General features: G+C 47.2%; 1 protein-coding gene across 1 annotated transcript in view; it reads left to right on the top strand.

The window, feature by feature from the left end:
* FLI1 (Fli-1 proto-oncogene, ETS transcription factor) overlaps nucleotides 1-23,424 on the top strand; it is a 152,502-nt gene extending 129,078 nt beyond the window's left edge. The window contains exons 6-9 of the mRNA XM_029075515.2: nucleotides 15,040-15,105; nucleotides 16,076-16,138; nucleotides 18,124-18,171; nucleotides 21,351-23,424. Of these exons, the coding sequence (XP_028931348.1) occupies nucleotides 15,040-15,105; nucleotides 16,076-16,138; nucleotides 18,124-18,171; nucleotides 21,351-21,880 (707 nt within the window). The 3' untranslated portion in view covers nucleotides 21,881-23,424. The remainder of the gene's footprint in view (nucleotides 1-15,039; nucleotides 15,106-16,075; nucleotides 16,139-18,123; nucleotides 18,172-21,350) is intronic.
* Nucleotides 23,425-26,819: the final 3,395 nt, after the last annotated feature.

Here is a 26,819-nt window from a genome sequence, read left to right as displayed (position 1 = left end):
TGATTCCCAAGCCCATGCTCTGTTCACTGAGCCAGTAGCCACAGCTGGTACTCCAACCCCTGAAGGATGGTCATTTGGGAAGAATTTTGGCTCCTGGGAGCTGGGTGGCTCCTTCTGCTTGCTGTGGGAAGGGACTGTGTCTGTTATATTGTTATACTGTACTCTCCCAAGCACTCAGTACAGTGCTCTGTACACAGTAAGTGCTCAGTAAACACGATTGATTGATCAATTGCTTCTGCTAGTCCTGCAGCTCTGATTAAGTAAATAAATCAATCCATCACTAGTATTTATTAAATGCCTACTATGTACAGAGCTCTGTACAAAGTGCTTGGGAGAGCATGACTGGAATAGTAGACATGAACCTTGCTTTCAGAGCTAACAGCCTCATAGCATTGTTTGAGCACTTACTCTGGGTAGAGCACAATACAAGTGCTTGGGAGAAAATCATGCAGCCAGTAGATATGATCCCTAAACTCAAGAAGCTTACAGTTTAGTAGTATAGAGCGAACACCTACTGAGTGCAGAGCACTGGGCTAAGCCCTTGGGAGAGTACGGTAGAGATAGAAGACACAATCCCTGCCTGCAGGGAGCTTCTAATTGAGCTTCATGCTGGCGTCACATGCTTCACCAAAGGCCCATTTTGGCTCAGCATTTCTAATTTGCCTCCAGACTCTCGACTAACTCTATTTTCAGCTCATCCACCCCTCCACCAAGTTTCACTTTGACTGTACAGTTCAGCAATCTCCAGATAACAAAGTTGAAACTCAGAACGCAATCGGCCAAGCATTTTGCCGTTGTGATTCCCTCCCACAGGATCTTGGGAGATCTCGTGGTTTCCAGCCATAGATGAAACGAGAAGTGGCATCATCTGTAGGCTGCAGGGCAGAGTGGTTTTCTAAACGAGTACCTGCCATAGTCTGGGGATGCCAGCTGCTTTTGACGCCTTATCTCCAATGGCTGAGAGTACAGCTCTTTCTTCTTAGGCTCTCTAGGGAAGGTGGCCCAGTGGGTAGAGCATGGAAGTGGCAGTCAGAGGACCGGGGTTCTAGCCCCACTATTGTCACTGTCCTACTGAGTGACCTCAGACAAGTCACTTTATCTCTCTCAGCCTTATTTTCCTCATTTGTAAAATGGGAATAAAACGCCTGCTCTCCCTCCTGCTTAGATTGTGATCCCAGCATTGCACAGAGCTGTGTCTCACCTAAATATCTTGAACCAATACCAGTATTTAGCATAGTGCTTGGCACATACTCCCTACTTGGTGAGTACTATAATTAAAGCAAATATCATAACCATGTAGGCTGTAAGGTTCCAAGAAGAGATTTTGGTCAGAATTGAATTTACTCTCAGTTTTCCAGTTTCATTCAGGTGAGCAGGTGAATTTCCTAAATATGGAAGGGTTCTCTCTCTGCAGTGAGTCAAGCCATGAGGAAATGGGGAGGATATGGGGAAGGACTTCCTGGTCAAATAGGCAGAGAGGCACTAGAATGGGTGCATGGGGCAAGTTGAAGGATGTTCCACCTGGGCAATATTTGAAAAAGCAAGAGATACCACTCTTTCTGGGCAGTAATTGAATGGCCCAGCAGGACAGACAAGTGTTATTCAAAGAATTTTTCAAACTTCTTAAATTTGAATTTAGTTTAGGGTCTGTTTCACTAAACTGTCAGCTCCTCAAAGTCAGGCATCATGTCTACTAACTCTATTGCTTTCCCATGTGCCTAGTACAGTACTCTGCACAGAGTAAGCACTTGGTAAATTCTACTGATTGATTAGGACTGACTTCAGACATTTGGACACTCCAAGGGAGGGAAAATTTCACCACCGCTTTCCATTCTGTTTGACTCATTGTGTCATGCTGCAGAAGTTATGCCAGGCGAGTGGCAAACTGGAATCAACCTAGAGCATTTTTCTGAGAGGACCCCAGACCCTCCCCACTTAATCAAAAGCCACTGTATTTCCCTTATGGAATCCTGTTAACTAGGGACCCTGCTTCCAAGTCAGGTTGCTTCCAAGAGAAGCAATATGGCTTAGTGGATAGAGCATGGGCCTGGAAGTCAGAAGGACCTGAGTTCTACTTCTGTCTCTACCACTTGTTTGCTGTGTGACCTTGGGCAAATCACTTCACTTCTCTGAGCCTCACCTCATCTGTAAAATGGGAATTAAGAGTTTGAGTCCCATGTGGGACAGGGACTGTGTCCAACCTAATTAACTGCTACCTACCCCAATGCTTAGGACAGTGCTTGGCACAGAGGAAATACTTAACAAGTACTATAATTATTATTATTATTGTTATTTGTGGAGGAAGGTGGGACACTTTCAGATTTTCAGCTCCTATTACTCCACAACCACCCTGTGGCCAACCCTTCTGACAGCAGGCCCAGAAGTGCCTGCTTTCTCGGTTTCTGTCTGAAGTTGTCCCTGTTTCCAATTTGTTCACCAGTTCCTCCCATACGATCTGTGATTTGAAGATTTAATTCATTCAGTTGAAGATGGGTGAGATGAATAAATGCTTAGAGTCCATTTTCAAATTCTAGGAAGATTCTAGTAATGATTAATAATATTGGTATTTGTTAAGTGCTTACTATGTGCCAGACACTGTACTAAGCATTGGGGTAGATTCAAGCTAATCAGGATGGACACAATCCCTGTCCCTGGTGGGGCTCACACTCTCAATCTTCATTTTGCAGATGAGGTAACTGAGGTACAGAGAAGTTGAGTTACTTCCCCAAGGTCACACAGCAGATGTGGTGGAGCCAGGATTAGAACCCATGACCTTCTGATTCCCAGGCCTGTGCTCTATCCTCTATGCCATGCTGTTTCTAATAATTGTGGTATTAACTGTGGTATTTGTTAAGCACTTATTATGAGCCAGTCACTGTACTAAGCGCTGAGGTAAATATAATTGGGTTGGACACAGTTCCTTTCCCACGTAAAGCTCCCCATGTTGCAGACGAGGAAACAGGCACAAGAAGCTAAGTGACTTACAGTACAGTACAGGTCACACAACAGACAAGTGGTGGAGCCGGCATTAGAACCCAGGTCTTTCTGACTCCCAGGCCTACGCCCTAGCCATTAGGCACACTACATCTCTTTCTTTCCTACTTTCCTTTCAACACTGGGCCTGAGAGTTTGTATTTAGCTGCGTGGCTGAAGTTGGGATCTATGAGCAGTGTTCAGCTATTTAGATTCACTTTGGAGTGTTTGTGTCTGCCAGCTAGATGGTAAATTCCATGTCTACCAATTCTATTGTACTTTGCCAAGTGCTTAACACAGTGTCCTCTGCCCCGAGTAAGTGCTCAACAAATGCTTTTGATTGACTTTGGGGCTTTGCTCCATGGCCAGTGGATGCCCTTTTTGTAGTTTCCAGCAGAGGAAAGAGAACAGCAGCATCTCTGACCCTCTGTTCATCAGACTCCCTATAGGCATCCCGAAAGATGTTATCCACTCCCAGGAGCCTCTCTTCTGGGCATTCCCCCCTTAGTGGGACCAGACCTCCTGGGAGCTTTCCCGCCTTAGTCCGACCGGATTCTGTGTACCCTTCCAGCCAGAGATGAGTCTGGTGCTGTTGGGGCCCACATCTCCAGCTGTTCAAGGAGAGATCAGCCTTGTCCACTTCTTAATATCTGCAGCCAAATCTGCAACTACTGCCCCACACGAGGAACTGAGTATTGAGTTCTGAGCCCTCAGTCACCGCCTTTGAGACCACAAAGGACTGAGTGTTCCGTCAGGCAGAACAAATGCAATTTCTTTCCCACATGAAAGTCACAGAACAGCCCTTTACTGTCGGGTCTTCCCTCAGGAGGTCAGAAGGCAAGTTGGGGAAAGTAGCAGTGGTAGCAGTAGCAGAAGCAATAGTAATAGTAATAGAGAAGCAGGGTGGCTCAGTGGGAAGAGCACGGGCTTGGGAGTCAGAAGCCATGGGTTCAAATTCCGGCTCAGCCGCTTGTCAGCTGTGTGACTTTGGGCAAGTCACTTCACTTCTCTGGGCCTCAGTGACCTTATCTGGAAAATGGGGATGAAGACTGTGAGCCCCACGGGGGACAACCTGATCACCTTGTATCCTCCCCAGTGCTTAGAACAGTGCTTTGCACATAGTAAGCGCTTAACAAATGCCACAATTATTATTATTAATCGTAGTAGTGGTGGGGGGGGTGATGGTGGTAGTAGTGCGGCTTAGTGGATATTGTGGGCCTGGGAGTCAGAAGGAACTGGGTTTTAATCCCAGCTCCGCCACGTCTGCTCTGTGACCTTGGGCAAGTCACTTAACTTATCTGGGCCTCAGTTATCTCATCTGTAAGATAGGGATTAAGAGTGTGAGTCCCATGTAGGACAGGGACTGTGTCCAAACTGATAACTTGCATCTACCCCAGTAATTAGAATGGTGTTTGGCACTTAGTAAGTGCTGAAAAGTACCATTATTATGATGATTATTAGTAGTAGTAATAGCAGTATTTATTCAGAGCCCACTGGGTTCACTACACTATACTATGCACTTGTACTAAGTACAAAAAAAGGAAGAGGGAGCTTCCCCACCCTTGGTGGTATGAGTGCCAAGTGTTTAGGGGGTACAGACTCGAGAGCTCAGGTGATCTAGAAGTGAGGGGAAGGGAGGAAAAGTGAACAGAGAGTTACAGATCTCCCCTCTAGACCGTAAGCTCCTCATGGGCAGGGAACATGTCTACCAACTCTGTTATATCGCACTCTCCCAAGAGCTTAGTTCAGTGGTCAGCATACAGTAAGCACTCAATAAATTGAATTGATGGGTTGATTTAACTCTAGATGATCGCCGCCCCATGACAGGGTGAATGCTGGCCTTCCTTCCCCTCCACTCTCCTCCGAGGAGGTCCTCCTTGGGGGCATGAGGGCTTACAGCCTCCTGGGCTCTGGGACAACTAGCCCTGGCCTAGAACGTACTCACTTGGGTAATCTCAGAGTCAACCAGGCCAGATTCTGCAGTGTAGACATGGGTCCCCAGAGAATTAGCTCCTTGTGTGGGGAATATGTCTACCAACTCTGTTATCTTGCACTCTTTGAAACGCTTAGTACAGTGCTCTGCACACAGGCTCAGTAAACACTATTGATTTATTGATTAATTATGGTCCTCCAGAGCCTTCCCATTTTCAAAACCCTTCTGAAATACCATCTCCTCCGGAAGCCTTTACCCAATTCACTTTTCTCCTCTGTGTCTTCTCCTCCCAACGTTCATCGTTGGCATTCACATCTGGGTGAGGCAGAGAAAAAAGGAGGTCCCCGATTCTCACAGAGCCCAGTTTCTCTGAGGCCACACTTCCCACCAAGCCCCTCACCAACAATCCTGAATTCCCCCTTGGAGCAGAGTTTGACTTAGTTGAAGATCAAACTCAGTAGCAGAACGAAAGAGCTGTCGCCACTCCGCAGACAGAATCAGGCCTCCAGCTCCTGGGTGTGCCCTATTGGGCCTGCAGAATGCATCGTTTGGCTCTGCAAACTTTCCCCGCTTAAACAAAAATTTGCTTTTTCAAGCACTTTCCTTGTAGGGTTTTTTTTTTTTATATTTTAGCTGACACACTACCCCCATTATGCTTGGCTCACGGTGGCTAAGGCTGACATTGGCGGCTGGTAGGAGTCCAGGACTGGATCGCCGGAGTGCAGAAACTTGATCCAGGATATTTTTGCCCGTGGCCCCCAGGCTGGGGAAAGCTTTTTCCGGGGGGTTTCCCTCCCACAGAGATCCTGGGGGGATGTCTCTCCCCCCTTACCAATTTGGAAATGAGGGATGACAGGGTGGGTGGAGCAGCCACCCAAAGGATCACCCACTCTCTGAGCATGGTTGCTTGGGACTCCATGTTCAAAGTCTTTCTGGAATCCCAATTCCTCCAACAAGCCTTCTCAGATTAATTCCCAGCATCCTTAGTTAAATAAACCCATCGGCTATCTCTGGCACTTGCATACTTATTTATATCCATCCTCAGCCCTTAAATGCCTATGTTTATAATAATAATCATTATTATTACAGTATTTATTAAGCTCTTACTATGTGCCAATCACTGTGGTAAATACAAGATAATCAGATCAGCCACAGTCCCTGTTCCAAATAGGGCCTCTAATCTGAGAGGGAGGACAGGTATTTTATCCCCATTTTGCAGATGAGGAAATGGAGGCCGTGAGAAGTAAAGTGATCTGCCCATGATCACAGAGCAGGCAAATGGCAGAGCTGGCACTAGAATCTGGATCTCTTGATTCCTAGCCCCCAGCTCTTTCTACTAGGCCATGCTGCCTCCCGTCTATTCAATTCCACATTCAATTTCTTGTTCTGATTGATGACTCCATTTGTAGATACTTTGATGTCTGTCTCCCCCATTAGAGCACAAGCCCCTTATGTGCAGGGAACATGTCGTTTCTTTGATTTTTACTTCCCAAGTTCTTTGTACATGGATGGCTTCCAATGAGGGTTCCATAAAAATAGAGAAGCAGTGTGGCTCAGTGGAAAGAGCACGGGCTTAGGAGTCAGAGTTCATGGGTTAAAATCCCGGCTCAGCCACTTGTCAACTGTGTGACTTTGGGCAAGTCACTTAACTTCTCTGTGCCTCAGTTACCCCATCTGTAAAATGGAGATTAAGACAGTGAGCCCCACATGGGACAACCTGACCACCTTGTATCCTCCTCAGTGCTTAGAACAGTGCTTTGCACATAGTAAGCGCTTAACAAATGCTATAATTATTATTATTAAATGCTACTACTCTTTCTAGTACTACTACTACTATTACTACTACTATTATACCATCTCTGCACTGGAAAGGATATTTTGGGGGCAGGGCTTTCCAAGAATAAATGAGGTTTTCCATGTCCAAAGTCATGGTCACAGCCAGTGAATTGGCCACTGCTTTCAGAGAGAAGGGGGTTGGTCAATGTCCTGGACTGTTAGTCTTTGGGAGAGAGGATGCTGCCTCGTTGTAAGGGAGGAGGCCACAGTGCTCATTTTCGTGAGTTTGGGGATCACGTTGACCCTGGCTCTAAAGCTCTATACAGCCAAGACAGAGTGAGAAATAGGAACTGTGCAGACACTCAGGAGAAATTGGGCTTCCAAAAATAATGGTCCTTGAAATCTTGGTCACATTTCTGGTCACACTGATTTATATTTATGTCTGTTTCTCCTTCTAGACTGTAAGCTCATTGTGGGCGGGGAATGTGCCTACCGATTGTTACACTGTACTCTTTCGATGCTCTACCCTATGTTGCTCTACACCTACAGTCCTCTAGGCTGTAAATTCTTTGTTGGAAGGGAATGTGTCTGTTATATTTTTATATTGTTCTCTCCCAAATGCTTAGTACAGTGCTCTGCACACAGTAAGCGTGCAATAAATTCGACTGGCTGGCAGTAAGGGCTCAATAAATTGCATTGATTATTCGATTGATTGATTGGAATTTGCTGGAGACTTTTGACCCCAGGGAATTATAGACTTGGTTCCTTGCTGAGGTCTCTTTTGGGGTGGGGAGAAATGGAGAGACAACTTCCTCTACCTGGACCCAAAGTTAAATCTTCCCCAGGTACAGTTCCCCATTCCAGGGAGCCCCACTCCAGGGCTCCAGCCTTAGCTAATGCTAACCATTAGCATTGCCTAATGGTTAGATCACAGGTCTGGGAGTCAGAAGGACCTCGGTTCTAATCCCTGTTCTGTCAGTTGTCTGCTGTGTGACCTTGTGCAAGTCACTTAACTTTTATGAGGCTCAGTTCCCTCATCCGTAAAATGGGGATTAAGACTGTGAGCCCTATGTGGGATGGATATTGTGTCCAATCTGAATCGCTTGTATCTACCCCAGCACTCAGAAGAGTGCTTGATACAAAGTAAGCGCTTAACAGATACCATCATTATTATTGTTATGATTAGTCTACTCTCTGACAGAAACAGACATGCTGGGGATAGTGTAACAAAGATCTGTTAATGCTAAATTTTTGTGTCTTTCTCCTCCATTACATTACAAGTGCCTTGAGGACAGGGATTGTGTCTTTCACCTCTATTGTACTGTCACAAATACTCTGTAGGATGCTCTGTCTCAGAGGGGCTCATTCAGTACCACTGATTGGTTGATAGGAGAGAGTTCAGATTGGCTGGCCGGACATCCCACTTGCCTAGGGATTTGTTTTATCCTTCACATTGGATGAACAGTGCCTTGAACAATCATATACCAATGAGGTGAATGTACCTTCAAGTTGCTACTCTTCACATTGGCAGTCACCTAAGGTCACAGGAATCCCAGAGACCACTATCCAATGAGTCCTCACCCCCAGAAGGCCAGCAGCCTTGAAGATAACACATCTGAGATGGGGAGACATCCTTGGATGAGATTTCCTGCTGATTTATCAGTCTTTTGCTGCCCAGATCTTTTCAGATCACCAGTTAATCAATTAATCAATCAGTGGTATTTATTGAGCACTTACCATGTACAGAGCACTGTAGTAAGTGCTTGAGAGAGTACAATATAACAGATTTGGTAGACACAGTCCCTGCCCACAAGGGCCAGTGAAACATTTGGGATCTGAATTTCTACGTTTGATGGGATATAATTTTGGGGCCAATAAGGCCCCTGTCAAAATACACTTGAAGGGCCCATTGGTATCAGCCTACTAATCAATCAAACCATATATTAACTGACTACTGAGTGGAAAGCATTATACTAAGCAACTGGGAGACTGCAATAGAAGCAAGACATATTTCCTACCACAGAGGAGCTTACAATCTAAAGGAGAAGACAGACAGACTGAAACAATTTACACAGAGGAGATTAGAACAGGAAGCAGTTCAAATATATCAGGTTGAATTAGGAGAATATGGAATTGAATACACAAATGAAAATCTACATAAAAATATATTAAATAAAGGGAGAAACTGTTCTGAAGAGGGGGCCACAGCCCCAAGAAAGCAAATGCCATCTACATACCAGACTTGGCCTTGCAGAATACGTAGGCCACTTCTTGGACTCAGGGCAGCAGATACATCTCACCATATGCCGCCTTCTGGAGGACTCAGAACCTCGGAGGCCCTCTGGAAGCCATGAGGAGTCAGGCTCTGGGAGGGATAGTGTTTTTGCAGAAACGTGAGTCTGTGGTGTTGCCTTTTCCACTTTGCTTTGGATGTGTTTCTGTTTGTGTGTCTGGAGGCCAGGCCAGAATACTCCTCTGAGTTCATCTCACACAGCCTACAGGATAGAGAAGCAACCTGGTGTAAGGGATAGAGCATGGGTCTGGAAGTAAGAAGGGCCTGGTTTCTAATTCTGACTCTGCCACTAGTCTGCTATGTGACCTAGGGCAAGTCACTTTACTTCTCTGTACCTTAGTTACCTCATCTCTCAAAAGGGGATTTAAGACTGTGAGCCCCATGTGGGACATTGTGCCCAATCTGAATAACCTGTATCTACCCTAGTGCTTAGGACAGTGCCTAGGACATAGTGAGTGCTTACCAAATACATTATTATATATATATATTTATTATTGAAAATGTCATTGACCATGCTCCTGAAGCTTCACTGCAGTATCCTCCCAGGTCTTTCCATGTTGAGTCCCAGAAGCAGCATGAACCAGTGGAAAGTGTACAGTGCTGGGAGTCAGGAAGCCCTGGTTCACATCTCTGCTCCATTACCAGACTACTCTCTGACTTTGGGCAAGTCAGTTAATGCCTCGGGACCTCAGTTTCCACATCTGTAAAATGGGGATAAGATTCATGCTCTTCCTCCCTCTCGGACTAGGAGCCCCATGTAGGATTCAGAGTTGGTGTGTGATCTGATTCTCTAGTAACTATCCCAGTGCTTAGCACATAGTAAGCACTTAATAGATACCATTATTATTACTATGACTGGGCACTGACTTCAGGCACTATCAGTCAATCAACCAGTGGTATTTGGGGGGCCATTAGTGGGGACAGAGGACTGTGCAAAATGCTTGGGAGAATACAATAGCATGGGTAGACCCAATCCCTGCCTTAGGATCAGCCTTGCTTGCCCCTCTTCCTCCTGCATCAGAAGATTGGGTGTATCATTCCTCCAGCCAATCCCATACTTTCAAGTGGGAATAATCTGGGGATGGGGTTAAGATTAAGCACCTTTCATATCTTTGGCAACTCTTAGCTTGTGTTTTCCCTTTTCTGGTCCACCTCGACAAGGCAACCAAAGCAATCCTTGCTGGTAATTTGCTTTCCAAGGTCCCTTGCAGCAGAGCTGAGAGGGAGGAGAGAAGCATCAGGATTGGCAGATCAGATGGCGTGCTGCTCACTCCCGTCCCTACCCATGAGCTTCTACTCCCACTGACAGAGAGGGGTGTTGGGGGTGAGGATTTCCGACAGGCTAGTCCCTCAGAAACCAAACAGTAACCCCCTCCCTCCTATTTCAGGGGCACCAGGACATGGCCCCACATCTAATGAGAAATCAGACTGGGCCAAATCCAAATGAGGCCACTGGCCCCATGAAAGTCCCAGGGAACTGATAAGCACCTTAATGAACTCTTTCTCAGTCAGTGGTATTCACTGAGCACCTACTGTGTGCAGAACGCTGCAGTTGGCAGCTGGGAGAGCACAGTGGAAACCAACGACTTGTCCTCAGGTGACTTGCAGCCTAATGGAGAAGATAGACAAACATGGATTAGAACATTGCCTGTCATCTGTCAATCTGTACATAAGTGCTGAGAATAGGCATGGATACAGAATTGCTCAGGGAAATGAAATGACTTCCAGTGGAAAGGATGGGTGAAAATAAATATATTTGTTCATTCAATCATATTTATTGAGCACTTACTGTGTGCAGAGCACTGTACTAAGCTCTTGGGAAAGTACAATACAACAATAAACAATGACAATCCCTGCCCACAATGAGCTCCCAATCAAGAGGTGGGGGAGATAGACATCAGTAAAAATAAATAGACAACAATACAATTAATAAAATAAGGAGAAGCATGGCTTCTAGTTGAGGCAGCTTATTTGGGGGTGGAGGGGATTAATCAGGGAAGGCACCTTGGAGGAGGGAAACTTTTAGGAGACCTCTGAAGCTTTATTTTTGAGGAGAAAATTGATGGATTCTGTGTGCCTGCTTTCTCGGGCTGGTGGTGGAGACAGAAATCGAGGCTATGAGGGTATCCGGGAGAAGGGAGAAGCAATGGTGTTAGGGGATGGTGGTCGGGTGGGGTGGTGGAAATACTGGTGGGCCTGTAGGTTCTTAGCTCTTATCTGCAAGACTTCCCTGGTTTGCCAGCCTCCTGAAAGCTTCCCACTGGGGCTGGCTTCTCCTCAAGCAGTCTTTTTAGCCTTATTTCTTTGGAGCAGGAACTGTGGAGGCTGGATTTAATTTAATTCTTGTATTTCAAGCTTGTGCCCAGAGGCCCTGGGGTCCCTGGCATGTTTTTTGAAATATCTAATAAATAACTGCACATAGTGTAGTCCTTTGTCTTGGGGGATGCTGATGCTGGCAGCGAGCTCTGCCATGCATACGGATGCCGAGGGGAAGACCAACGTGAGGAGTCCGGTCTCAGGTCTACCAGCTGCAGGTTCCCTTCTGGTACACATCGGCGCAGATGCCAGCCGGGTCTGCAGTGGCATCCAGGGCTGTGAAACGACTGCCCTGTGTGCTTTAGAGTCAGATGGACAAACAGCCAGTGCAAGGTTCTAGTTGACCAGTGGGAGGTTCCTCCACTGTCACTGCTCTTAGCCTTGGTTTGGGGGTGCAGAGCAGGAAGGGGCCCTCCAAAAGCCATTCTGCTCATTCTCCTGCTCCTCACAGGGAACGGCCCCAACCACTCCAAGAAGGCAGATGCCCTCCTACAGCCCAGGCCACACACTCCGTTCCTCAGTCACCGTGCCCTGATCTCATCTATCTCACCACCAAGCCCTTTCCCACACCCTCCCCTAGCCTGGAACTCCCTCCCCCTCCATATATGCCAGACCATTACTCTCTCTACCTTCAAAGCATTATTAAGGTCACATCTCTTCCAAGAAGCTTTCCCTGATTAAACCCCCTTTTCCCCAGCTCGCTCTAATTCATTCAATAGTATTTACTGAGCTCTTACAATGTACAGAGCACTGTACTCTCCCTTCTGAGTCATTGATACCGTTGGATCTATGATCTTTGGGCATTTGCTATTCTCCCCACTCCTAACCCCATAGCACTTAGGTACAGATTTTTAAATTATATACTATAAATTATTTATTCAAGTTGACATCTGTCTCCCCCTCGACTGTAAGCTCATTATGGAAGGAGAACGTTTCTGCTAATTCTATTATATTGCATTCTCCCAAGTGCTTAGTATAGTGCTTTGCACATAGTAAGCACTCAATAAAGACGAGCGATTGACTGATTGATTGCCCTTAGACTGTGAGCCCCTGATGGGATAGGGACTGCATTGGAACTGGTTATCTTGTCTACCCCAACACAGTGCACATAGTAAGTGCCCAATAAATACCTCTATTATTGCGATCATCATCATTATTATTACTATTATTGCAGAAGCTGGGTCAGGCCTGGTCACTCAGAAACCTAGCTGGGCTTGAGCACCCCCTGTTGCTCTCGGTTTCTGAGTGGCCTGCTCTGATCCAGCTTCTGCAATATTCCCCATTTTACAGATTAGGAAACTAAAGTACAGAGAATTGAAGTGACTTGCCCAAGGTCACACAGCAGACAAGTGGCAGAGCCCGGATTAGGACTCAGGTCCTTATGACTCCCAGGCCCATCCTCCAACCACTAGGCCACACTGCTAGAATCTGACAGACTTTCGCAAAATGGTGTGTATGATGTATGATCCTCGCATGTAAATCCATACCCAAGAAACACTTAAGTACTCACCCTGCATCTCTCATATTCATTCATTCATTCATTCATTCATTCAATCATATTTTAAGTGCTTACTGTAAGCAGACCACTGTACTAAGCTCTTGGAAAAGTACAAAACAACAATAATCAGTGACAGTCCCTGCCTACAATGACTACACATCACTTATGTCCATATCCTCTTAGTTGTCGCTTTCCTATACCTATTATTTATTTTTATGTCGGCTCCCTCTAGAGTATAAGCTCCTTGAAGGCAGGAATTGTGTCCTAGTGGATAAATCTTGGGCCTGGGAGTCAGAGTGCTTGGATTCTAATCCTAGCTCCACCACTTGTCTGTTGTGTGACTTTGGGCAAACCACTTCACTCCTCTGTGCCTCATAACCTAATCTGTAAAATGCCGATTAAAACTGTGAGCTCCATGGGAGGTATGGACTGTGTCAAACCTGATTAGCTTGTATCTACCCCAGCACTTAGTATAGTGCCTGGCGTGCAGTAATCATTTAACAAATACCAAATTTACTCTGTAGCAGTCTCCTAAGTGCTTAGTACAGTGTTCTGCATCCAGTAAGCACTTATTTAAGTGTGAGTGATTGAGGAGCACTGAGCTGGCTCCCTTAAACGGGAACTCTTAAAGGACCTCCCTACTAATTTGGGGACAGGTTTCCCCCTCTCCATTCCTTCTCTCCATTGGTCTAGCAGTGCAAGGCAATCTAGCAGGGGTGCCTTGCTGGGTCCTGTGTAACCCGACACTCTATTGTATTTGCAGCAGGGCAAGGGAGAAGTTTGGCCAAGTGGAGTCCCCAGGGCATGATTACAAGAGGAGAAGAAACTGCAGGCAGAGGAGGATGAGGAAGTCACTGGCTGGGATTAGTCTGCTAAAATTATTGCAGCTCTTCCAAAAGCCTGGCCTGGAAAATTATAGGCTCCTCCTGCTCAAACCCTGAGGCATCAGGCAGTTACTTACTGGATCAAAAGTCCTTGAAGGCAGCATTTTGATGCCCCAGACTACTGCTGCAAGGAAGAACACTCCCTGTTTTAGAGCAGGGAAGGCTAGGCAGGGAGAGGCTGAAAGGGGGCAGTTCAGGCCTGACTCCCAGAATTCCCAGGCTTGCATCTTCCTGCCTCTTCATCTTCCTACTGCTCACCCAGCATGGGCATGATAGATGTAGAAATCCCAGAAAACTTCCCTTCAGAGTTTTACTTCCAGCCTGTAAACAAGTTTTGTTTGGTGTTTTGCAAAAGGCAAGAAGAATAAGATTCTATTTACAGGAGAAATTGTGGTTTTTCACAACAAAAACATCAAATAAAAATAAAAGCAGACGAAGGAAACAAGGCAGGCTTTTTTTCTCCCTCCCTTCCCCCACTCCGTGTCCCTCACCGCCCCCCCCCCCCCACTTTCTGTTTTCTTTTTCATGCCAATAGCTAAAGACTGTAATTTAAAAACTGAATTGGCTTTTCCAGAGCCATGTGGAATGTACGTCTGCACGTGGATTTTTCCACAAGAAAATTGCCCTTGTCTCCCAGTGCCAGAAACAATGGGAGCAAACAATCAGATGAGCCTTTTATTGTAATTTGTTGGAGGGGCTTGGAATGGGGCTTCACCGGGCAGTCCCTGTTTGATGAGGTTTGTCCTGCATTTGTTTGGATGGCTTTTATGGTTTCTTTGTTGGTGGTGGAGAGACTTTGAAAGTCAGAGTCCTGAGCTCTCCTAATCCTCAACTGTTCTTGTCAGAACAGCCTGGTGCCCTCCTTTTCCTTCCTTAGAAGTGCTCCCCATGCTGTGCCCCTTAGTGGTCCCTGGCCCCCGTGGGAGAGGGACAGAGCTTCTCAGTGCTAAGAAGACCTGTTGGTTCCTCAGTGAGGTAGCATTTAGAGATTAAGGCTTCTCTAATCCAGGGAGGTCTTGAGGGATTTCCTCCCCAATCAATCAATTGGTAGTATTGATTAAGTGCTTACTCTGCACAGAGAGCACTGAACTAAGCACTCAGAAGAGTACATGCAAAAAGAATTAGCAGGCATGTTCCTTGCCCATAAGGAACCCATTCTCAACTAGGCCTGGACCTCAAACTCCCTCTTCCCCTCAGGTTTTCACCCAAAGCAATGTCACCCCCTTCTGCTGTTTGAAGTTGGTTCCAGCCAGACATTGACCATCACCACCCCACCCACCCCAACGGTACCCCACCCCCCTAGATCACCACTCTGAGCTGGTTCCATCAACTGACAGCATCCCTGTCCATTCTTACCTTCAACTAGAGCCTTCTTATGATGCAGTGAGGAGATCAGGATGGAGCAATAACATGAATTCGGGCCTCACCAAAAGTAAGTACTCTGTTCTCCTCGTCTTTGGAGGGTGGGAAGGGGCATAAATGGGGTTACGAGACAGATTTCAGTCTTCGTGTGCCTGGAACAGGCATGGAAATTAAGTGCAGATTTGGGGATGGCCCCCAGGACTTTCACTCTGAATGATGAGATGTAATTCTCTTATCATCTTCTGAGGATTGCATCTGGGGCTTGGATCTTCAGGATTCAAGGGCTTCTCAATCAATCAAGCACATTTATTGAGTGCTTACTGTGTGCAGAGCACTGCACTAAAGCATTTGGGAAAGTACAATATAACAGAGTTGGTAGACAAGTTTCCTGCCCACAACAGTTTCTCCTCTGGGGCTAGGAGGCCTCTACTTTTAGGGTCAGAATAGCGAGGGATATTTGGGGTTAAGATACAGAGACTCAGGGAGGTTTTCCTCCCAGATTCAAGGACAGAGGGGAAGGTCGGCGTACTGACCCACTATTTCATAAAAAAGGATGAGGGAGTGTGTAGGAGAGGAGAGATGGAGGACTAGGCCCAGGAGATTCTGGTGTTCAGCCTGAAGGGGCACTGGGCATTGGGTAAACTAGCATGGTCCACCACAAATCAGGTTAAGCCAGGTAGGTTTTTGTCGGGAGGGCACCATCTCCATGACATTCCCCAGGGCAGAAACCAGGCCTCCAGGCACGTACCATGATGTCTTCCTTCCCACTGGAAGCCGGGGCATCTGGTCACCCTAGCACTTGGCCCAACAGCCAACAACAACCTAGTCCTCCCCTCTGCCAGCCTTCAATTCATCCCACGTTTGTTGGTCTCTGGCATGGAGAAAGCTGTCACGAAAGAACCACATAGGAAAATTATGAATTCATGGGCCGTTCTATGTGCCTCTTAGTATTCACCTTCCTAGAGGGTAGTCGATCTGATGTTCCACCTCTCACACCCAGATCCACCTAACGTACATGGTTTTGCTTTCTCCTGTTACAGGTCCTCCCATCGGAGGAGCACAAAATATGAACAAGAACACAGAACAGCAAAGGCCCCAACCAGGTAATGACCCCGGGCTGGGCGACCCAGAAGAAATACCTTATTTCCTTGTGAATTTTTGCTTCAAAGCTATTGGCTGGTTGTACCACTCTCTCTTTGGACCTTCCTCCAGAACATAAGCTCGCCTCCATTCCCAGCATTCCTGAGTTGTGAACACAAAGGAGAAGGGGCTGTCAGAAAGGAATCTTCCCTCATCTGAGATTCCCCGGTGGGCCATGAACACCTGGCAATAGAATTCTCTTTGAAGCGCTTGAATCTTCCTCATGGACTTTGAGTTTCTACTGAGATACAAATATGGTAGAATGGCAGCTCGTTGTTCATCAGGAGACAACTCTTCAGCAGAAACCCTGCGAGAGCTCCTTTCTGCAGAGAGTCAAGTGCTCACTGAACGTCTGAAATAACCTGATGGACAGTTGGGGTGGGTCTGTTAATCAATCAATCAGTAGTATTTATTGAGCTCCTGCTGGGTGTAGATTCTGCACTAGACTCTTGGGAGAGTGCAGTTGTTAGATGCACCATCCCTACCCTCAAGGGGCTTACAGTCTAGCTGGAGAGGCAGACACAAGGGAGAAGTTGCACTTTACAACCTCATATTAATGTCTGTCTCCCTGTCCAGACTGTAAGCTCCTAATCGGCATGGAACCCATCCACCACCTCTGTTTTATCGTACTCTCCCTAATTCTTAGTACAGTGCTCTACACGCAGTAAATGCTCAATAAATAGCACTGATTGATTGACTGAGTGGTATGCTGTGCTTGGGTCCCATTTCACCATCATCTTGAGTACCTGGTGCTGCTTTTTTCCCTGATCCCCAAGTCATGAAGGGACTATGGTGATTCAAGTACTCCATTTGGAATATTTTCCCCTTACCTGATGAAGTATTACTTGCCAGCCACCCCCAGTAATCCATTTCAGTCAAAGAGGTTGAGACTCTCAAATAGACCAGAAGTCAGTGATGGTACTAAGACCAGCACCCAGGCCTGCAGGGCTCTGAGGAATGATCCTTGCTTTGACTGCTAGAGGACTGGATTTTCAATTCCAGACAAGCCTTTGCTTTGATGAAAGGAAGTTGCGAAAACTTTGGTTGACCAAAAACTTTCTTCTCCATCTCCACTGAGGACAGAATGAGAGGAAACGGACTTAAATTGCAGGAAGAGGGATTTGGGTTAGACGTGAGAGAGAACTTGCCGATTGTCAGTGGGGATTGGCGCTTGTGGGTGGCAAACATATGGAATTCATTACCTCAGGAAGTCATTCAGCCGAAAATATCAATGGATTCAAAACGAGTTTGGATTGGTTCATGATGGGGAGCTCCACGGTTGAGTATTAGAGGGACAAGTCAAGGGGGTTAGATGGTCCATTCCTTCACCATATGGGGGGTCTTTGAGGAGGGCAAACATCACGCTTTCTCACCAGGAGTCCTTTGAGGTCACTGTGGGAAGCGAGGCTCTGAATATGACAGTCTGACTTAATACGACGACGGTGCTTGGGTCAAGGGTGGGAGGCTTGGGAAAAGGTGATTAGGTACTGATGGTGATAATGGGAACTATTAGAGAAGAAGAGGCTATGTGCTGAGTACTGTACCTAACCCAATGCTTAGCACAGTGCCTGGCACATAGTATGCGCTTAAATACTATTATTATTAATATTATTATTATTATTATCATCATCATTAAGGAGCTCAGGAGTTAGGGTAGGGCTGACTAGGTGTTTAATGGACCTCTGAGCAACTGGAGAGATGGGGTCATATGAGCCCAAGTCTGGGTTGTTTTTCCTCTTTTTAATTGTTGGTGGCCAAAGCCAAAGCTGAATACCATCCAGATCTTTGGGGGATGCTGAGTGGAGCAGGAAAAAGCTTCATGAGACCAAGCTTTCTCATGAGATTAAAATAAAATAAAATTGTTAACAACAAAAAAAACCCCACAGGAACTTGTGCCTGTTCTTAATGCAACAAACTGAAGGGAATGTTCTTTTTTGTGTTTGCTCAGATCCCTATCAGATCCTGGGGCCAACCAGCAGTCGCCTAGCAAACCCAGGTGAGTTGAACGCCCACCCCAACCCCCCACCCCCACCCCCCGGGCCTTAGGTCACACCTACCCACAATGCTCCTGGGCTCTACAGAGTTTCCAGGATCCTTGTCCAGGGGCCAGACACATCAAAGCTTCCCGGATGGCAGTCCCAAAGAGAGGCCGGATTTCAGTTGGCCCCACCCGCCCACCCGCAGCTCTCCAGCTGTTTCCTCTCATTGTTCCCCAGTGGCGGCCCATCCTATCGCTAGGTGGGCCTGTCTTACTGATGAGATGGGCCCGTCCAAACGGTGGGCCATGGGCACTTAGCCCAGGCTACCTCCCACAAGTATGGAGGACAGGGCCTCAGGTGGGGAAGCTTCTGAAGGTACATGTAGATTGGATAAACCAGTTTCAGACCCTCTCAGTGTGAAGCAAAAAGAACCTATGAACTGGGAGGGTTTCACAGATGCCTGGGAGTGGAGGAACAAACCTCCTCTTTCCCAGGCAAGGTCCCTATTAGATTCTAAGTGCCTTGAGGCCAGAGAAGATATATTTGACTTCTGTTACACTCTCTCAGACAATTAGTTCTGTGCTCTGAACTCAATAAATACCGTTGATTAATCAATGAGCATTTTATGTGTACAGAGCACTATACTAAGTGCTAGAGAAGGTACATATCACAGTTGGTGGACACGTTCCCCTTCACAAGGAGCTTACTGTCTAGACGAGGAGAAGCGCATTAAAATAAATTATGGATATGGACACGAGGGCTGTGGGGCTGATGGTGGGGTGAATCCAAGTGCCAAGCTAATGCAGAAGGGAGAGGGCATAGGGGAAATGAGCACTTTGTCACAGAAAGCCTCTTGAAGGAGATGTGCTTTTAATAAGGCTTTGAAGATGGGAAAGGTGATTGTCAGAAATGAAGGAGGAGGGAGTTCCAGGCCACAGGTAGGACGTGGGCAAGAGATGAGATACACATGATCGGGTTCTCCCCTCTTCTGCCCCTCTCCCATGCCAGCAGAAACCACCTCCCCCCTCCCTCCCCACAACTCCTTTCCAAGAAAGCCCCTACCCAGTTGAAACTCTAGAATTCTAGAATGGAAAGTGGGGAATTCTAGACTCTAGGTGAGAAACCAGAGGCATCTCACCAAGGAAAGTCAGACCTCTCTCCTCCAAGCACACAATTTCCAACTCCCAGCTTCTAGGGGGAGAAACAAATCCCTTCACCCTGCCCTCACAGCCCAACCCCTCTCCTTTCTGGATTCTCTTGGCCACACTGCAGTGGTTCAGAGTAGCTTGTATGGTGGTCTGAAGTGGGTAGTGGTCCCTAGCCTCAAAAGCTGATTGGCTGAGGTCTGAGGCTGTAGATTCTTTTGTTTTAAGGCCCAGGGGAAAGGTCCAGGGTGTTGGGGAGAGGGCATTTTTTCTGCTCAGCCTCAGGCCAAACTGATGCCTCTTCCCAGAAGGGACACTAACTGAGCGCAATTCTTGAGAAGGCCACTCCTCTCCCCTCTCCCCTGAGTGCTATGGTCAATCAGTGGCATTTATTGAGTGCTTCTGTGTGCAGAGTACTGTACTAAATGCTTGGGAAAGGTAGGGTGCAGGCCTAGCTAAAAGGTGGACTCTCGATTGTAGTCGTGATCCTCTCCCTCCATTATCCTGCTTCCAGTTGCCTTGTACCCACAGGAGGCAGAAGGGATGCTGTATGGCAGGGGAGTCCCCGGGACACTTTGGCTGGGAAAGGCAGCCTCCAGAGGCAGGGTCAAGAAGCTGGAATGTCAGAGACTGGCAGGGGGATCATGGTCGATGGTGAGGGTCTCTCAGTGAGGACCCCAGGCTCACTTTGGGCAGGGAATGTGTCTGTTGTTGCATTGTCCTGTCCAAACTGCTTAGTACAGTGTTCTGCACACAGTCAGTGCTCAATAAATACGTTTAACTGACTGAATGACTGACTGATTAGGACAGGAGACTGGGTAGGGTCTTTCCCAGCTCCAATGTACTCTCCAAAGCACTTAGCACAGTACCCTGCCCAAAGTAACTGCTCAATAAATCCCAATATCATACCCTCCCAATGCTTATTCAGTGCTCTGCACACAGGAAATGCTCAAAAGTTACCATCGATCTATTGATCGATAGGTTATTTTGCTGATGACCCTCTGGAGAGTGGAGAGATAGAAGACCTGGAAGATGACACGTAGCATTCTTCTTGTTTTTATTCTTCTACCGCTGCTCTCCTGGGTCTGGGGCCACCGGCTGGTCAGTGTCATTGCTGGAATCCTGTTGGTTAAATCTGAAGGCGCTCAGAGGCCTGAGCCATACCCTGTTATGGTTTCCACTCTGATGGTGGTTTGAGGTTCTCTACAACAGGAAACCAAAGCAATGGAACAATTATTATTATTATTACCAACGATGGTATTTAGAAGCAGTATGGCTTAGTAAAAAGAGCATGGGCCTGGGAGTCAGAGGATCGGCTTTGTCACCTGGGCCAAGCTACTTGACTTCTCTTTAACCAAGTTCCCTGTTCTGGAAAATGGGGATTTAATCCCTGTTCTCCCTCCTACTTAGGCTGTGAGGTTCATGTAGGACCTATCTTGCCTCTGTTCCAGTGCTTAGTACAATCAATCAGTCCATAAATGGCATTTATTGAACACTTAGTGCGTTCAAAGCACCGTTACTAAGTGCTTGGGAGAGTACAATGCAAAAATACACGATCCATGCCCACAGTAAGCATGCAGTCTAGGAGGGGAGTCAGACGTTAATGTAAATAAATAATTTACAGATATGTCGGTAAGTGCCTTGGGGCTGAGGTTGGGGTGAATAGCAAATGCCCAAAGGGTACAGATCCAAGTGCAGTGCAGTGCTTGACACAGAGTAAGCTTTTACCAAATACCACGGTTATCAATTATTATTATCGTTATTATTAACCACCTGTTACTGTGCTAAGTGCTGGGTTAGTTACAGTGCAATCAACTCAGACAGGGTCTCTGTGATCCCAGGGGCACCCAGTTAGCAGCCTGGAGGGGCCTAGCTGGTGGCGGGAGGGGGGAGAATCCTTGGTGGCCAGATCCTCCCCCAAAGAGCGGGCTCCAGGAATGGGCTGGCCCCAACCCTCCCCAATGGGCTGGACCCTCCCATACCTCCCCACCACTCTGCAGCATCCCAGCACTCAAATGGCTGTTCCCTCCCCATCCTGCCTCTCCCCACAGGAAGCGGGCAGATCCAGCTGTGGCAGTTCCTTCTGGAGCTGCTCTCGGACAGCTCCAATGCCAACTGCATCACCTGGGAGGGCACCAACGGCGAGTTCAAGATGACAGACCCCGATGAGGTGGCACGGCGCTGGGGTGAGCGCAAGAGCAAGCCCAACATGAACTACGACAAGCTCAGCCGGGCCCTACGCTACTACTACGACAAGAACATCATGACCAAAGTCCACGGCAAGCGCTACGCCTACAAGTTCGACTTCCATGGCATCGCTCAGGCGCTGCAGCCCCACCCCACTGAGTCCTCTCTGTACAAGTACCCCTCCGACATCCCTTACATGCCCTCCTATCACCCCCACCAACAGAAGGTGAACTTTGTCTCCCCTCACGCCTCCTCCATGCCCGTGTCCTCCTCCAGCTTCTTCGGAGCAGCATCCCAGTACTGGACTGCCCCCTCGGGGGGCATCTATCCCAACCCGAGTGTCCCCCGCCACCCCAACACCCACGTCCCCTCACACTTGGGCAGCTACTACTAGAAGCCGGGCATCCTCAATGGCCTCGTGCTAACATGAGCTCACGGACTTCCTGGGACCAGCGGATCTCTCTCTGATGGAGCCCAACGGGCCTTGGATTGCAGCACAAAACTGGAATCTTTATTATTATTATTATTATTATTATTATTGTTGCTGTTGGTGTTGTTTTTAGGGGGCTGGCGGTGGGGGAGGGGAGAAGGAGGGGCCGGGAGCCTGAATTTTGGCTTCCTGTCTCCCTCAAGCAGAGACAGATGAACCATTCAGTTAGTCCTCTGGCTTGGAGTCCTCTGGCTTGGAGTCCTCTGCCCCTTCCTCTCCAAATCAGGCATGCCTATTTTTCAGAGGAATCAGGAATGGTTAGAAGCTTATTTCTTAGTCGGGGGGATGGGGTGGGAGGGGAGGATGAGACGGGAGAGGGAAAGAACAAATTCCTTTGTGTTTTATCAACGAGAGGCTCCTGTGGAGACTCGGGCCCCACATCTCTGGCCCAGCTTGACCATCCAGGCGGTCTGCTGTGTGGAGGTGATTGCAAGATAGGGAGCAACTGGCATCTCATTTTCTTTGGGGGGAGATGGGAGGGGGGCATGGCCCCAGTTCAGAGAATGACAACTGGAAGGGCAGCTAGGAGGCTGACCGAGTTTTCACCCAACTGGAAAAAAATCGACGACACTCGTCTGTGTTGGCTGAATCCAGGGTTCTGCATTCCCTTCTGCAGTCACAAGGATGGGGGTGGGAGTGGGGGCTGACCGCTCACTCTGGACCCAGCCCTTCTTAGTGCCCAACCCAGGCAACCAGCTCAAACACACCTGCGCAGCGAAGAAGTCAATAACTAATTAATGAAAAAGACGAACACGACTGTCGGTCCCAGGAACTTTGGCTAGTCAGGGATTTCGAAACAAAAATCAGATCCGCAAACGCTGTGCGTTTGTCAGACCATTCCGAGGTCAACCAATCCGAAAGGCAATTTACTGTATAAATTATGCAGAGTTATTTTCCTATATCTCACAATATTAAAGAAAAGGAAAAAAAGAAAAAAGAAAAGCGGCATAAACGAGTTGACCTCGGTCACAAATGCAATTTTTACTCCTGATTCAGTACGTTTTTTTTTTTGTTTTAATATAATGTGTACATCTTCTATCAATCTGTACATTTGGGCTGTTGCTTTGTACTTTTTAGCAGGATAAAAAAATGAATAAGGTGTAACGTGATGTATCTGTGAAAGAAAGGCAAACTCGAAGGTCATTCTTCACTTTCAACAGAAGCACTGATGCCGTTATTTAAAGAAGGAAGACTAATCCCCTGCAATTTTTGTGCTTTTTTGAAATGTTTAGGTAACATTATTGCAATAACCGCAAATCTGAAAACAACCACCAAATCTTCCCTCGTGAAGACGAGGCTTTTGCTACTATATATATGCAATGTATTTTTTTGGATATGAAAATATATATAATTTTGAAAGTAACCTTTGTCCTTTTTTAACTGTATTAAGTGGTAAGCTGAAGACTTGTAAAATAATGCGACTAAATAAATAGTTTCCTTCCCTAAGAGTCTCGAGGACACTTTCTTGTTTACCTTCTCTTATCAGGATGAAGGGTTTTCCTGGGAAAATTTGTAATGCTGTCTCATTTTGTCAGGAATGTTCCAGAAGAGCCTACAGCTGGTTCTGGATTTTCTTCAAGTGACTGCCCTCTCAGGTATGGAAAAGAGAAGAGATGCTTTTGCTCTCTTTTAGTTTCCCAGGATGGAGGCTGGAGCAAACTGTTTATTCAGCAATTAATCAACAGTATTTCTTGAGCACTTACTGTGTACAGAGCAATGTCCTAAGCGCTTGGAAGACTACAACAGAGTTGGTAGACACATTCCCTGCCCATAATGAGCTTACATTCTAGTTTCAGTCAGGTTACAAGCTTATAGTCAAGTTTCTAACCTGAAATTTTAAAAGTCATCTGTGAGCCCGTTATTGGGCAGGGATTGCCTGTATCTGTTGCCGAGTTGTTCATTCCAAGCGCTTAGTACAGTGCTCTGCACATAGTAAGCGCTCAATGAATACTATTGAATGAGTCAATGAATAAATGAATACGAGTCCCGTGTGGGACATAGGCTGTGTCCAACGTGATTAGCTTCTATACTCCAGCATTTAGTGCAGTGCCTGGTGCATAGTAAGCTCTTAACAAATACCATTAAAAAAAAGTTGTGTAAGTCATTTCTGGAGACCCTTCTGGAAACAACTCGTTCAGTGGGAAAACCAGGTGTATTTGCGAATCCCCAAATTCTTTCTCAAATCCACCTTCCAGACCAAAGTTTCCCCCCTTGGCTGCTAAATCCAAGAGGTATTTTCTGGGAAAACAATGCCACATGGTTTTGATTGCTGTCAGAATGTGAGGCTGAAATGGCTCTTGGAAGGTCTGGGAGCCTCCAGGAGCAAGTTTTGAGAAGCCTCTTTTCTCCCAGGCCAGAACAGGCTTGGGTCTGGGGAAACAAGCCCCCCACCCACACCAGCACCATCTTGATGAACACTGCCAACCCATCCGAGGGAGCATGGAGAAAGTGGGTGGGGTATGAAGAAGAAATGACCTCCACAGACCAGCACAGTCCCAGAGAGCACTATAGTCCTGCCTGAGGGAGTGCAGGAGAGGAGGGTGGGACACAAAGAGGGAATCACTCCTCACAGTCTGGCACTATCCCCGTGAGCACTGTCAGCCCATCTGCTTGTATCCATCCCAGCGCTTAGTACAGTGCCTGGCACATATTAAGTGCTTAACAAATACTGTAGTTATTATTATCATTATTATCTGTGAGAGTGGAACTGTGGTTATGCCAGTCTATGTACATGAGTGTGCAAAAGTTAGAGTGAGTGACCATGTATGAATGAGTGAGTATATGCCCGTGTGTGAATAGGTCTGTGAGTGTGAGTGGGTGTGCTTATGTGCATGTGCGTACATGTATAACTGTGAATAGGTGTGTGCATGGGTACACATGTGTGACTGAGCGTGCGTGCAGAATGCTCCAAAGATGGACAGAGGAAAAATGTGTTCAGATATGTATTTGAGAGTGTGGGTATGTATGCTTGTGTGAGTGAGCACATATATGAGTACATGTGTGTGTGTGCATGTATATGTTTGTTGGGGGAGTGTGCATGTGTGCACACTCCAAAGGCAGTCACAAGAAAAGGGGCGTGGATATCCTGAAGCCCGTCCTCAAAGTGAGCTTCACTGTGACAGTGGATGGTGCCAGTGGTTTGCTCAGCAACCTCCTCTCTCTCTTTCTCTCTCTCACCTCTGTCAGCTCCATTTTCACTGGGGTCCAGAGCACCAGAATACCACAAGCAAGCAGATAGGCAGGGGTGACGATGATGATGATAGTATTTGTTAAGCACTTATTATATGAAAGCACTGTTCTAAGCACTGGGGTAAATACAATGTAATCAGGTTGTCCTACATGGGGCTCACAGTCTTAGTCCCCATTTTACAGATGAGTTAACTGAGGCACAGATAAATAAAGCGACTTGCCCAAGGTCACACAGCAGACAAATGGAGGAGCCAGGATTAGAACCCACGTCCCCTGACTCCCAAGCCTGTGCTCTTTCCACTAAGCCATGCTGCTTCTCCCCCCATAGAGATCTGCACATAGAAGTTTCTTACACGCAGGGCTCCTTGACAGCCCAAGTGAGCTCAGCACAGCCCTAAAGCTGAGCTGGAGCTCCGAGACCAGTCTGGTGGTGGGCGGAGGGACACCCACAGAAACAGAACCAGGAGTCCTGCTTCCACGCCCCCGCCCCACCTTTCACTAAGCACCCCGCCCCCTGGAAAGTCACCCCTCCAACCCCACAAACTATCCCAGGCTCCCGGCCTCAGACCCAAGACCAGCAGCAGCCCCAGAGAGATCCTCACCTCAGAGAAGGACAAGAACTCGACCTTAGGCCCCCAACTCTGGAATTTCCTGGCCCTCGTGGATTTATGGCAAAGCAGACAAGTGGGAGACCCAACTCGTAAAGTTCTACTTGGAGCCCAAATTCAATTATCCCAAATTCCGGCCCAAAGACCCACTTCCCCTTATCACTGTCTTCTCTGGGTCACTGGCCCCCACCGAGGGGCTGAGGTCCAAGTTCATGGACTCTCCAGGGAGATCCCAGGGGGCCTGAGGAGAAGCTCTGAAAAAGGGTTAGAAACTCTGGGCTGAAACCGTTGAAGCAGCCACCGCTCCACTGTGGAGACCTAACGAGGCAGCTGGACTGCAGGGAAAGAGAAGGGGACTGGGAAGCAGGAAACCTGGGCTCTAGTCCCTGCTTGGCCACTGGCCTGCTGGGTGGCATTGGGCGAGCTAATTAACCTCTCTAGGCCTCAGTTTCCTCTTCTGTAAAGTGGGGGGGTATGATACTTGTTCACCTTCCTTCTTAGATTTGGAGCCTTGTGTGCTACAGGAACTGTGTTCTGATCTGCTTATCTTATATCTAAAACTCAGTGCTTCGCACATAGCAGCTCCTTAATAAATACCTTTATGGTGATCATAAATATAGCTCTTCCTCTCTTCAGGCCATCATTTCAAAGAGCCCTACACTCTTTCCTGTCCTGTCTTCACAAGATCAGAGTGGGGGTTGGAACAGCAGGGAGTTACAAAGAAAAACAAGCCACCACTGGAGAAGATAGGAAGGCATAGTCCGACTTCCACTTTCCAAAGGGGTAGGGGACCTCCCCTTTGCATCATTCTTGCACTTTGGTTTGTACCCTTCAAGCACTTGCTATTCACTCCACTCAACCCCACAGCATTTTGTATATATCTGTAATCTACTTTAATGTCTACTTTCCCTTTAGACCATAAGCTCTTTGTGGGCAGGGAACATGTCTACCAATTCTGTGCTATTGAACACTCCCCAGTATTTAGTACAGTGCTCTGCACATGGTAAGTGCTCGCTAAATACCACTGATGGATTCATTGATTGGAC

The sequence above is a fragment of the Ornithorhynchus anatinus genome, chromosome 11 (genome assembly GCF_004115215.2).
Source record: "Ornithorhynchus anatinus isolate Pmale09 chromosome 11, mOrnAna1.pri.v4, whole genome shotgun sequence".
Taxonomy (NCBI): Eukaryota; Metazoa; Chordata; class Mammalia; order Monotremata; family Ornithorhynchidae; genus Ornithorhynchus; species Ornithorhynchus anatinus.
Note: the sequence above shows the minus strand (reverse complement) of the source record. Positions and strands in the feature narration are given on the sequence as shown.